General features: G+C 36.2%; 1 protein-coding gene across 1 annotated transcript in view; it reads right to left on the bottom strand.

The window, feature by feature from the left end:
• Positions 1–13,704, bottom strand: part of LOC105528519 (inversin-like) — a gene marked incomplete at its 3' end in the record, with an annotated part of 125,518 nt that overhangs the window by 89,750 nt on the left and 22,064 nt on the right. Inside the window, exon 3 of the mRNA XM_011965294.1 lies at positions 6,521–6,687. Within this exon, the coding sequence (XP_011820684.1) occupies positions 6,521–6,687 (167 nt within the window). The remainder of the gene's footprint in view (positions 1–6,520; positions 6,688–13,704) is intronic.

Below are 13,704 nucleotides of genomic sequence, written 5' to 3'. Positions count from 1 at the left end.
TGCAATATCATCAGCTCACTGCAACTTCCACCTCCTAGGTTCAAGCGATTCTTCTGCCTCAGCCTCCCGAGTAGCTGGGATTACAGGTGCGCCATCACGTCCAGCTAATTTTTGTATTTTTAGTAGAGACGGGGTTTCACCATGTTGGCCAGGCTGGTCTCAAATTCCTGACCTCAGGTGATCCCCTTGCCTCGTCCTCCCAAAGTGCTGAGATTACAGGCGTGAGCCACTGCACCAGGCCCTGTTCTCCTTTCTTATCTCTACGCTTGAGATAATAAAAAAAAAAAAAAAAAATCCAGGCATATGCAAAGGCAAAGAGAATGTGAGTACAGTAATTTATAAAGAGAAGAGATGTAAAAGGAGTAGAGTTCAGTTTCCTCATCCAAGGACAAACTGGACAAGAAGATCCCAAAGAGCCTTTCTATCTCTGACATCTAATGATCTCTAAATAGTAATTTGATGTTTGCGCCTACATTGTAGTGTGACTAACAGCAATAATATTGATAATGTAGTCCTTGAGAATAAATTTCTCCAACAAACAGAATGCTTTATAGCTAAGGACTCATCATCCCTACATAGAATGATAGGATGTATTATTCCATTTTATAGATGAAGAAATTGAGGCATACAAGAGTGTTATTTATTGAGAAATTAAGCTCACAGAAAATCTTTAAAAATCCTGATTGCAAAATTGTAAAGGCGGGGAGTGGATACTGAAAAGGAATAAATATAATTATTCATTTAAATTTCAACAGTTTTGAAGGCCATGCCCTTCATATTAAATCTATTTGATATTCACATTTACTCATTCATTCATTCATTCATTCATTCATGTATTCCCTAAACAAATTACTGTCTTTATTAAGTGGCAGAAGTTATGCTAGGACTGTAACTATGAAATCAAATAAGACACGGTCACTGCCTTCAAATAGTTTTACTGGGGGTAAGATCTAGATAAGCAAAATCTCCAATAAACTGTGGTGATGAGTTACGGTAGAGCTATATATGTACTGAGGGGGAATATAGAGTTGAAGGGGACTGGGGTGTGGATTGTTTGTTGTGTTTGTGTATGCATGTGCAAAATAAGAAAACCTAATAGTGTTACCTGGTATAAGTGTTCCTGAAAAGTTTCAGAGGTATTCTTTTTCCTTTTTGTAAATCATTAATATGGAAATAGCATATCTTGAAAACTGAAAATTAACATTCAATTTTCATAGATGAACTGAGAATTGTTTATGAATTTTAAAAAAGGACAATGCAGCCACAACCAGAAGGTTCTTTAATTTTTGTGTTTACTGTGATATAATTTTTCAAAGTGGGTAGGGTTAATCTTCTTGAAGCCAAAAAACCTATTGGAAGATTAAACATGCATAACTATTAACATATAATAATATTTCTAAAGTTTTTTTTATCATTATTAACAAATGTATCTGTAGAAGTCAGAGAAATAGCAGCCTCCCTGGAGCAAAACATTTCTAACAATTAGATATCTTTTGTGAGAAGCCCAGAAAAGCTATGATCAATTGCTTTCTTGGATTAAACTGATGGTTCTAAATGAAAAACAAAATTAGGTGCAGATGTTCAGTATATTGAGATTAATTTTATTCTCATGGGTAAACCATTTCTTCAGTTTCTTGGACTAACAGTAATTTGTTTCCAGAGAAGTGAACATGTGCCAAAATAACTAAGTCAAGCAGCACAGCTCAGTAAGTTTTTCCACACACATATACATAAAGTAGATAAATGTTTCCAATAAACAAAAGGTCTCGCATTTGTATTAGTAATGACTTTCTATAAAAGTAAAATAAAATCCATTCAACCAAGACATGTCAGAACCTACTAGATTCAGACAGATTCAAAAACAAACAAAAAGAGCTACTTGCCTGGGGCTCCAGCCTAGTAGAAAAGAGACAAATAAGCAATAATTACAATATAAGGTAATGGGGCTCAAATAGAGATGGGAGCAAAACAATTTGGGAATATGAGCTTTTCCCACTAATGAACCCAAGAAAAGATAACATAATATAGTTCACTATCACACACACACAAATACTAAAAACATAATAAATAGTATGAGAATGTTTGGTCTTCTCACGTCAGTAATAACAATGACTATATATTATGGGTATAGATATTTTATAAAACACTTATGTATTACAAGGTAGATCAATCAGCTTTAATTATCATTTAATATCTTCATCCATGATCTTTGTAAGCAACTTAAGAGCAGGAATCATGTTGTCCACCTTTGTGTTCCAAGGCCCAACACGATGCCTGTTACATAATAGTTTTAACACATGTTGAATGAATGAATGTATACACATATACATGAGTGTTCATAATGACAAAAATAGCATACTTCTGCATTCATGGATACCAGAATTGAGTGGGACAGACAATACTTGGAAAGGATATTTGATACCCAATATATCAGAAGGTTCACTAAGCAAAGGGAAATGAAGTTTAATAGGGACGGGTACTGAGAGCACCTATCTATAAGTTAACATATGTGATTCATTTTTTTCATATTCTCTCTAGTTGTATAATTATGACTACATAGTAGATATTCAACAAATGCTTGTTGAATGAACACTTCTATCTCCATAATATATCTCTTAAACCCAACTCCTCTCTATTGGCCTGAACTATAATAGCAATCTATGGATCTCCACTCTTTCGCTTCCAAAGTAGCTTTAGTTGCCATATTAGTCCCCCTAAAACACACTGATCATGTAACTTTTATTTTCAAATTTCCCAAAAGGCTCCCTAGTATTCAGGATCCCTCATTAAAAAAAAAAAAAAAAAAAAAAAGAAATGCATAGGGAGTTCATAGTACAAAAGCCTGGAACTGACACAGAGCAGATACTAAATGGCCAAAAATTAATGAACTAGGTTGTGTTGGGAAAATTAGTTATCCATATACTTTAAAGTGAGAATGGATCCCTATACAAAAATCAATGTTATGTATTAAGAGATTTAAACATAAAAGAAAATATAGGATAATTTAAAACAATCTCTACTCAGCTCTCTAGTCTCCCAGCTGTTGTTTAATACTAGGTTTCTTAGAGCACCACCGTATACAAGCACAGTTTAGCAATCTGCTAAAAACTTGCGAGGAATTTGTATCCAGATTCTTGCATTCCTTCTCTGCAATTCCCTCCTCTCCAGGATTTTGACCTTCAAGTTATAGCCACTATTATCTCCAAACTCTGCCTCAGTTTCTTCAGCCCGGTAAGACTACTGCGTCCTGTTAGGGTTGTATTCTTTTGCATTCCAATTTGGAAAATGCCATAAAGAAAAGGCCAGGATGAATGTGGTGCTCACTTCATGTGTTTCTCGTCTTTGAATGATTATAGTCTCTTAGATCCTGCCTGTGCTGATTGTTCTCAATGCCTTCAAACAGTGTATACAGTATTTTATTCAGTTTTTACAGATTTTTTTTGATAGGCAAGTTAGTTTAAAATAAGCCATTATGGCCAGAATCGATGTCTAGTTATGAAACTGTCTTGTTGGTTTCTCATTTTTCTGATTCCTTGTTTTTAAAATTTTTTTTTAATGTATTTACATTTTTTTTTTGAGGCAGGGTCTCACTCCAGTCCCCCAGGCTGAAGTGCAGTGGTGTGATCTCTCCTCACTGCAGACTTCCTGGGCTCAAGCGATCCTCCCACCTTAGCCTCCTAAGTAGCTAGGAGTACACGTGCTCACTACCATGCCCAACTAATTTGCGTGTGTGTGTGTGTGTGTGTGTGTGTATTCAGTAGAGACAGGGCTTTGTCATGTTGCCCAGGCTGGTCTCAAACTCCTGCCCTCAAGTGATCCACCCATCTTGATCCCCTAAGGTCCTAGGATTACAGGTGTGAGCCACCACGCCCTGCCAGATTCCTTCTTTTAATTATAATGTTAAATAAAATAGATATTTTTTGAGACAGGGTCTCACTTTGTTGTCCTGGCTGGTCTGAAACTCCAGGGCTCAAGCAATCCTTCCACCTCAGCCTCCCAAGGAGCTAGGACTACAGGTGTGTGCCACTACACCCAGCTGATATTTTTTTGTTTTAAATAAATAGAGTCCCTCTATGTTGCCCTGGCTGGTCTCAAACTCCTAGCCTCAAGAGAGCCTTTTGCCTGGCCTTTCTAAAGTGCTGAAATTACAGGTGTGAGCCACTGTGATTGGCTGATTTCTTCTTTCATATCTTTAAGCATTCCATCAGTGGTTATTTTATATTGTGTCTCTAATGATGCCAATCACTGATTTTTTCATAGACTAAATCTGTTTGTTGTTTCTGCTGACTCTTATTCATAGTAGATTGCTCCCTTATGTGTTTGGTGATCTTTCATTGTCAGTTCATGTTTGGTTTATTTAATATGGGAAAATCCTGGAAGTTTAAGGTGAAGATGTTTTCTCTAAAGAGAATTTGTGCTTGTGTCTGTTTGGAGGCAAGGAGTATTACAGCCTTGGGACATATTATCTCCAGTTATTCTTTGAAAATTATTTGTAGATCATTTACTATCTTATTCCTTAATCAAAGATAGTATACACTATCTTTGATTTCTGAATGCTGGTGCTTTGTATAAAGCACAAATGAACGAACACAATGCCCAGATTTGATTGGACACAGGAGAATACTAAAGAATTATTACTATCCTTTGCTGGAAATTCAGACCCATTACTGCTTTTGGCAAGCATGTAAAAACAAACAGCAACACAGAGAAAGGAAGAAAATGCATAATTATCAGATACTTGAAAGAACGTGAAATCTGTTATGAAATCAACTATGTAAATACTGCCATATAAATCATAGTTCTATTAATTCTTTGATACTATGAAAAACTTATAATTAAAAAAATCAAAGTAGAAACAAAAAAACAAAAGAAAACAATGCATGGTATCTGATGAAAAGATTACAGCTAACAAGTCTGGTTTTACATTGCTCTTCTTTCAACCATCTTGGTCATATAATACTTCTACAGGATGTTATACTGTTGGATCATCAACTGAAATCCTCACTTGTTCCATGTAATCTGCTTGCCGTTAAGCTAGGTTCCTTCACTTCACATTTTTGAAGCTGAATTTTACACCTAAATCAATCATAATGAAAAATCTGAAGGGTATCAAAGTCTTAATTTTGTGGCTATTCCCAATGTGAACTGTTTGCTCTTTTATGATAACAAGTTAAATGGAGTTAACCTTTCTCGAGTGAATAATTTCATCAGCTGACAAGCCTAAATGAAAGGTTATAAATATCCGAGCAGTAGTTAAAACTGAGATTGAAAATGAGGGAGATTTTTTTTTAAATTACTATAATAAAAACCAAATTCAAGAGAAGTAACTTTGGAAATAACCTGCAGACCTAACTGAGAAGCGCATATAACTAGCATATTCAGTAGTATAACTCAATGTCAGCCTCTTTTTATGCATTCAACTAATGAAAGGTATTTTTCTAACCCCTTAATTAGCTATATCTGATTCACATTTTTAAATAGAAAATAACTCTAACAGTTCTCGCTGGATCTAACTCATTTTAATTGCTTTTTATTCCAACAATTCAGAAATCTAAAATAACAAAAAGAAAATACCAGGACTGGAAATCTATTTTATAGAACAAAATTATATGGAGGAAAAACAGTTTTTAGGTGAATAAGTCTTTAAATAAATGTAGAAGCTTCCTATTTTATCTGTTTGATGGCTTTAATCTTAAAAATCTGAGCTCTTAATAATACATTTAAAAATGTGAAATCACTGATATTGGCAACATAGTTTTAGATTTTTAAAAGTTGAAAATACATTCAGAAAATAAATTTATTTTATGCCTCTTAATGCCATATATTTCAAGAGACATTTCAACCTTTTAAATTAAATTAAATTAAATTAATTAATTAGAGACAGGGTCTTGCCCTGTCATTGAGGATGGAGTACAGTGATGTGAACTCAGTTCACTGCAGCCTCAACCTTCCAGGTTCAAGTGATCCTCCCACCTGAGCTCCACAAGTAGCTGGGATTGCAGGTGTGTGCCACCATGCCCAGCTAATTTTAAAATTTTTTGTAGAGATGTGGTCTCCCTATGTTGCCCAGGCTGGGATTTCGACTTTTTACAGTAAAAGTAACACTCATTAAGGAAAAAATTTTAAACCGTGAAAAGGAAAAAAATTCCACATATGTTCCCCAAATTTAAACCTAACCACTATTAATATCTTTGAGTACTTCTTTTTGGTCTCTATTTTTTCCCTATACACAGATTGGTAACATAGTTTGATCACATTGTCTATATAAATTTGATCACTTTTTTTCCAATAAACTTTAGATCATAGAATAAATTCTACTGTTCAAGGAACCTGGAATGCAGCTGCTGATAGTTATCTGTGCTTTTACTCTCTGTAGCTTAACGACAACTTTTAGAGAAAATATATAAAATCTATGAGTCATGCACTTGAGACTTTATTATCTGTCCATTGCATAGTTTCACTAATCAACTAGCAGATATCACACAAAACATTTACTCTTCAAAGAAATTTTACTTCTCACCTTCTGGGCTGCAAGATGGAGGGCTGTTCTCTGGCTATGGTCAGTTTTATTCACATCTGCTCCTGCCTTCAGGAGAGCATCTGCACAATCCAATCTGTCAGCCAACACGCAGTACATAAGTGGTGTTCTCCCAAATTGATCTTCTTTGTCTTTAAGAGCAGAGTTTCCTATGAGGACAAGAAACAGATAGTGATATTTGATAATTGTTATTACTAATATAAGTAGGAACTATATTTGCTATTTATTATCAAGCATTGTGCTAAATGCATTAAATATATCATCTTATTTTTACTTATCCTATGAAGTAGATATTACCATTGTCATATTATATGAAACTGAGGCTCAAAGTAGTTAAGTAACCAGTCTATGTTCACACTGAAAGCAGGTGGGGCTAGAATTTAAACTGATGACTCAATCATATTATGCTGAACGAACATTTTGAGATACAGAGCTACTTATGTTCCTCCCTCACTCACTCTTGTCTTTTGAAACAAATATTTAATTAATGCCAACTGTACACTAGGCATTGCGGTATGCTTTATGAGTGATACAAAAATGAATCATAGGCCAGGCATGGTGGCTCACACCTGTAATCCCAGCACTCTGGGAGGCCGAGGTGGGCAGATCACCTGAGGTCAGGAGTTCAAGACCAGTCTGACCAACATGGTGAAACCCTGTCTCTACTAAAAATACAAAAATTAGCCAGGCGTGGTGGCAGATGCCTGTAATCCCAGCTACTCAGGAGGCTGAGGCAGGAGAATTGCTTAAACCCAGGAGATGGAGGTTGTAGTGAACCAAGATCGTGCCGTTGAACTCCAGCCTGGACAACGAGAGCAAAACTCCATCTCAGGAAAAAAAGAAAAAAGTCACGGTTGATTTCCCTTTCTAGACAAGATGACAAGCTAGAGCAAGTACACAGTATCCTCATCCTCCTGCTAATTACAACTAAAATCCCCAGAGCAAAAGGCAAAATAAATGACAGGCGGAGAAGGGAAGGCAGCCTTGACTAGGAACTTTGAAATTTGAGAGACAACCTGTAGTAAGTTCCCTGAAGCATTTTTTGTTTGCTCGTTTGCTTTTGCCTCCAATCTAGTAAATTATAGGCTACAGTAGCCTATAATCCAGAAGCACCAAAGCACACAGATGCCAAATGTCTCAAGAGAAGTCTACTCTCTCTAGTAAAAAGACTGGCAGGCAGGTAACTCTGACGAGTGAACCATTTGACTACGCTGTACTCAAAACACATACAATAAAAGAAACTGTACCTCTTTTCCCCACTGGACACTATAGAGACTGTTGGGAGGAGCCCTGTCAAACTACCATGCCCTGAATTAAGCCAAGGATATCAATGAGGTAGTATTTTACCCCTTTCCAACTAGAGAGTAGGCGAGTAGGAGTATAGAGAGGACAAAGTTGGAGGAAGTAACTCTTTAAATTGGTATAAAAAGGTAGGACACTTTGGTATAAAAAGTCAGGACACTTTTGAGCAGCCCATGTGTGAAACTGGTATGAATCAAGATAGCAAAAGCTCTGAGAATTGAACTATAGTTAGATTACTGCCTTGGTTCTAAATGGGCCTGAGCAGCCCAGAGGTGGGGCAAATCAGAAGAGCCCTGCAAGATCTCTGAAAACGAACTTTAAAATGAAACCACAAATTCGAAAGAGAATGTTCATTCTAAACCTTGACAGATTGTCCATTTACTAAAATAAGATCCAGAGTCTCATAATACAGAAAATGTCAAAGATATAATACCAAATTATGAAACAACTCAAAAGTTTGGAAAATATTAATGTAAACAAGAAAAGACAATCAACAGGCACTGACACTGTGATGACACAGATATATTAGAATTATGTGACAAGAATTTTAAAACAACTCTCATAAAAATGCTCCAACAATCAACTATGAACACTCATGAAACAAATAGAACATTAGGAATGAAAAAAGAGCAGCAGAATGTAAATATCTGAGAAAAATAATAGACTGTTTTTATCCTCTTTAGCTTTGTTTTTTTTTTAAATGAGGGTCCCACTGTGTTGCCCAGGCTGGTCTTGAACTCCTGGACTCGGCTTAAGCAATCCTCCCTGCCTCAGCCTCCTGAGTAGCTGGGGCTACAATGCATGCCTGGCTTACCCTCTTTAATTTTTAGAATTATGTTTCCATGATTGAAAGCAAAAATAACCTTGCTGTATGATGTGGTTCTCAGTTTATGTAGAGGTGATTTTTAAAATAACGATATCAAAAAGAAGGGTAAAGGGACCTAATTAGTGATAAGGCTTCTATATTGCACTCGAAGTGGAAAACACAGACTGTGATAAAATAACTATACATATTCTAATACCAGATCATACACACACACACACACACTCAGAAACAAGTAAACAAAAAACCTCCAACAAAGACAAACTATACAAAGAGATTTATTTAAAAACACAATACAGACCCAGCAGGGTGGCTCATGCCTATAATTCCAACATTTTGAGAGGCCGAGGTGGGTGGTTCACTTGAGGCCTGGAGTTGGAGACCAGCCTGGCCAACATGCCAAAAACCGGTCTCTACTAAAAACACAAAAATTAGCTGGGTGTGGTGGTGGCACATGCCTATAATACCAGCTACTTGGGAGGCTGAGGCATGAGAATCACCTGAACCCAGGAGGTGGAGGTTGCAGTGAGCTGAGATTGCACCACTACATCCCAGCCTGGATAACAGAACAAAAACCACAATATAAGATACCACTTCACATACACTAGGATGGTTATAATAAAAAAGATACATAATAACAAGTATTAATGAGAATATGGAGAAATCAAAACCCTCATATACTACTGGTGGGAATCTAAAATGGTGCAGTCACTTTGGAAAATATTCTGGAAGTTCCTCAAAACATTAAGTAACCATTTGACCCAGCAATTCCACTCCCAAGTATATACCCAAGAGAAATGAAGGCATATGTCCACACAAAAACTGGTACACAAATATCCATTGCAGTATTATTCATGACAGCCAAAAGGTGGAAATAATGCAAGTATCCATAAGCTGTTCATCAACTGATGAATGGCTAAACAAAATGTTGTATACCTCTACAGTGGAATATTATTCAGCAAAAGGAATGAAGGTCTAATATATGCTCAACATAGATGAACCTTGAAAACATGCTAAGTGAAAGAAGCCAGTCAAAAAATACCACATATTATATATTTATGTGAAATATCTGGCACTGGCATATCTACAGAGACAGAAAGTAGATGAGTAGTTGCCTAGGACTGGGGGTTGGGCACAAATTTGAAGAGTAACAGCCAAAGGGTGAAGGGTTTCTTTGTGGGGTAATGAAAGTGTTCTAATATCATTTGTGGTGATGTTTGCCCAACACTGAATATACAAAATCACTCAGTTGTACACTTTAAATTTTGAATTGTAGGGTATGTGAATTATATCTTAATAAAGCATTACAAAAAACTCTACCATATATAAATTAAAATGGAATACTAAAAATATTCAAGAAATGGAAAGGACAGGAATGAAAAATAGAAGGAACATGCAGTGTTCAACACAATAAATTAGAAATCTTAAATCTTAACATTCATAATTACATTAAATGTAAATAGTGTAAACACACCAATAAAAAGGCTGAGATAAAAAAGAAGACTCAATTATATGCTATTTATAAAAAACTCACTTAAAATACAATAACATAGGAGGTTAAAAGTAAAAGAATGAGCAAAACTGTAATAAACAAATACTAACGAAATGAAAGCTGGAGTTAAGTATATTAATAGCTAATAAGGTAAACTTTAGAGAAAAGACAATTACCAGAAAAAAATAGAGATATTATATAACAATAAAAGGGTCAATTTACCAAGAATACATAAAATTCCTAAATGTATATGTACTAAATCACAGAGCTTCAAAACACAGGCAGCAAAAACTGATAGAATAGAAACACTTGAAAACACAATTATAATTGGTAACTTCAACACTCTTCTCTCAGTAATTGCTAGAATCACTAAAATGAAAATCAGTAAGGACACAGAAGAATTGAACACTGAAATAAAGCAACAGGATCTAACTGTTATTTATTTAACACTTCATCTAATGACAGCCAGGAATACAGTCTTTCAAAACACCCATGGGACCTTCACCAAAATATACAATATACTGGGTCATAAATGAACACCAACAGATTTAAAGAACTAAAGTCATACAAAGTGTATTATCTGATGACAATGTAATTAAACTAGAAATCAATAACAGAATGATAACAGGAAATAGAAAATATTTAAGATAATCCATGGGTTAAAGAAAAAATCTCAAGGGAAATTAAAAAGCATGATTAAATTAATAAAAACATATTGTTGTAAGGTTCTTGAACCACACATGAAGGAAGCTTAGAAGGAAATATATAGTAATGAATGCTTTTAATTAGAATAGAAGAATAGTTTCAAATCAATTATCTATGCTTCTACCTTAGAACACTAAAACAGAAGAGCAAATTTAACCCAAAACAAGCAGAAGGAAGTACATAAGAAAAATAAGAACAGAGAGCAATTACATTAAAATCAGAAAGAAACAGAGAAAATCAATGAAGCTAAAAGTTGGTTCTTGGAAAATTAAATTAATAAATCTCTAATTAGATTGATCATTAAAAACAGAGCAGACATAAATTCCCAATATCAAGAATGATATCATTACAAAGCCCGCAGACATTAAAAGGCAATTAAGAAAATGTCATAAGCTACAAACTCACAATTTAAGTGAAATGGACAAATTCCTTGGAAGATATACTCCTTCAAAATCCGTTTAAGATGTAGATACTCTCAACAGTACTTGTGGTAGGATAATTCTAAGATGGCATTCAAGACTTCCAGCCCCTGGTATACATGCCCTGTATGGCCCCCTCCTCTTGAGTGTGGGCAGAACTACGATGTCACTCCCATGATTAGGTTTTGTTATGTGGTAAATGTGAAGGGATTTTGCGGATGTAATTGTCTCTTAATCATTTAACTTCAAGTCAATCAAGAGAGATTAGTTTGGGTTGCTTTGATCTAATCAGGTGAGCCTTTCAAAAGAGTGTCTAGAGGTCAGAGGTAGAAATTGGAAAGATTTGAAGCAGCAGAGACACTTTCCTGCTGGCCTTGGAGAAGCAAAGTGCCATGAATTTTAAAATTGTACACACATACAAAAACTGTAGTCAACTCGTGCACCTCTATTTGATGGAGTTTAGGTTTTCAGGCTCTTTCTGGGCTACATAGTTCTTTCCAGGGTACCTTGTAGCAATTTAAGAGTTCAGCAACACATTCTGCTGGGACTCAAGATCCAGGAGGAGCTTAGAGCTATGACTAGACCATTGATTGACTCATCACAAATGTGCACCTTGATCCCAGAGTCTTCACACATGCTCACCAACGAAAGATTCCCAGGATAATTCAGAGGCCTCTCATAACTTCTGCTCCAAAACGTTAATAAAGAACCTTGATAACTTGATTCTCCACCCAGGTACCAAATTCCCTTCCCCTCCACTGGAAGGTTCACCCCAACAACAGGAAAGAAAAACATTCCCTTCCCCTCCACTGGAAGGTTCACCCCAACAACGGGAAAGAAAAGTCAAGACCTTCCAGGACATCAGAGATGGTCTGCCTTACAGGAGGAGAGGAATAAGGACATTGTTATCTGTGTGGAAAGAAAGGATGGTAAAACTGGGATACCTGTTACTCAACAGATTTTTCTCAGCTTAAATGAGAGCTAACAAATATTGGGCCTAAGAGGGTTCAGAATGAATCAAGAATTGAACCATTCAAATGTGGTTGCAGTTTCCACATGTATCATAGATGGGAGCCTTCTGAGAATGCTAGAATAGGAAATTATGACAATGAGCTGATTTAGTCATAAACTTTATTCTTGCACTTTTCTTTCTTGCTGGCATTTTTATGCAGCAGTCTATGCTAGGGTAGACTGTATACCAATAATTTTGATAACCTATGATGAGTGATGTCTTCTTCTTCTTGTATCTTTTCCTTCTTGATAGCAGTAATTTATAAGGAATCTGTGTAAGTTTGAATGTATTTGAATATACTTTAGCTCTACTTTTTGATTTGAACCCAAAGCAGCACCAATAAGTCTAAAGTATTCTCACGTGTTTTATTTTTATCAATTAGTTAATTAATTTTTTGAGATAAGAGTTTCACTCCCGTTGCCCAGGCTGGAGTACAATATTGTGATCTCGGCTCATTGCAGCCTCTGCCTCCTGGGCTCAAGCAGTTCTCCTGTCTCATCCTCCTGAGTAGCTAGGACTACAGGTGTATGCACTGCATTGGCTAATTTTTGCATTTTTTTTGCAAAGACAGGGTTTTGTCATGTTGCCTGGGCTGGTCTTGAACTCTGAAGCTCAAGTGATCTATCTGCCTCGGCCTCCCAAAGTGCTGGGATTACAGGCATAAGCCATCACACAGGGCTCCCATATGTTTTAGAATTTGAAGCAAGGTAACTTGTATGGAAAGAATGAAAAGAAAACAAATGAGCAGTTTGACTAGAGCATAACTAATTAGGTTTTCTGGTTTTTAAAAATTTGAATTATATTAAAAGGAAATTCCAACACGTTATTTTTTCAATATTCAGTAACAAATAAATATGCATATAAACAATAAAGTTGACATATTTAAATACCTTTAAAAAAGTGAATTCTGGGCCAGGTGCGGTGGCTCATGCCTGATTCCAGCACTTACTTTGGGAGGCCGAGGCAGGCAAATCACCAGATCAGGAGATCGAGACCATTCTGGCTAACACGGTGAAACCCTGTCTCTACTAAAAATGCAAAAAAATTAGCCAGGCGTGGTGGCAGGCGCCTGTAGTCCCAGCTACTCGAGAGCCTGAGGCAGGAGAATGGCGTGAACCCAGGAGGTGGAGCTTGCAGTGAAGCCGAGATCGCACTACTGCACTCCAGCCTGGGTGACAGAGCGAGACTCCCTCTCAAAAAAAAAAAAAAAAAAAAGAATTCTGCCAATGTGTCCTCTTTTATTTCACTGAGCAGTGGTTTGTAGTTCTCCTTGAAGAGGTCCTTTACATCCCTTGTAAGTTGGATTCCTAGGTATTTGATTCTCTTTGAAGCAATTGTGAATGGAAGTTCATTCATGATTTGGCTCTCTGTTTGTCTGTTACTGGTGTATAAGAATGCTTGTGATTTTTGCAC

The sequence above is a fragment of the Mandrillus leucophaeus genome, unplaced genomic scaffold (assembly GCF_000951045.1).
Source record: "Mandrillus leucophaeus isolate KB7577 unplaced genomic scaffold, Mleu.le_1.0 Scaffold1181, whole genome shotgun sequence".
NCBI classification, from domain to species: Eukaryota; Metazoa; Chordata; class Mammalia; order Primates; family Cercopithecidae; genus Mandrillus; species Mandrillus leucophaeus.
This window is presented reverse-complemented; position numbering and strand designations above follow the sequence as displayed.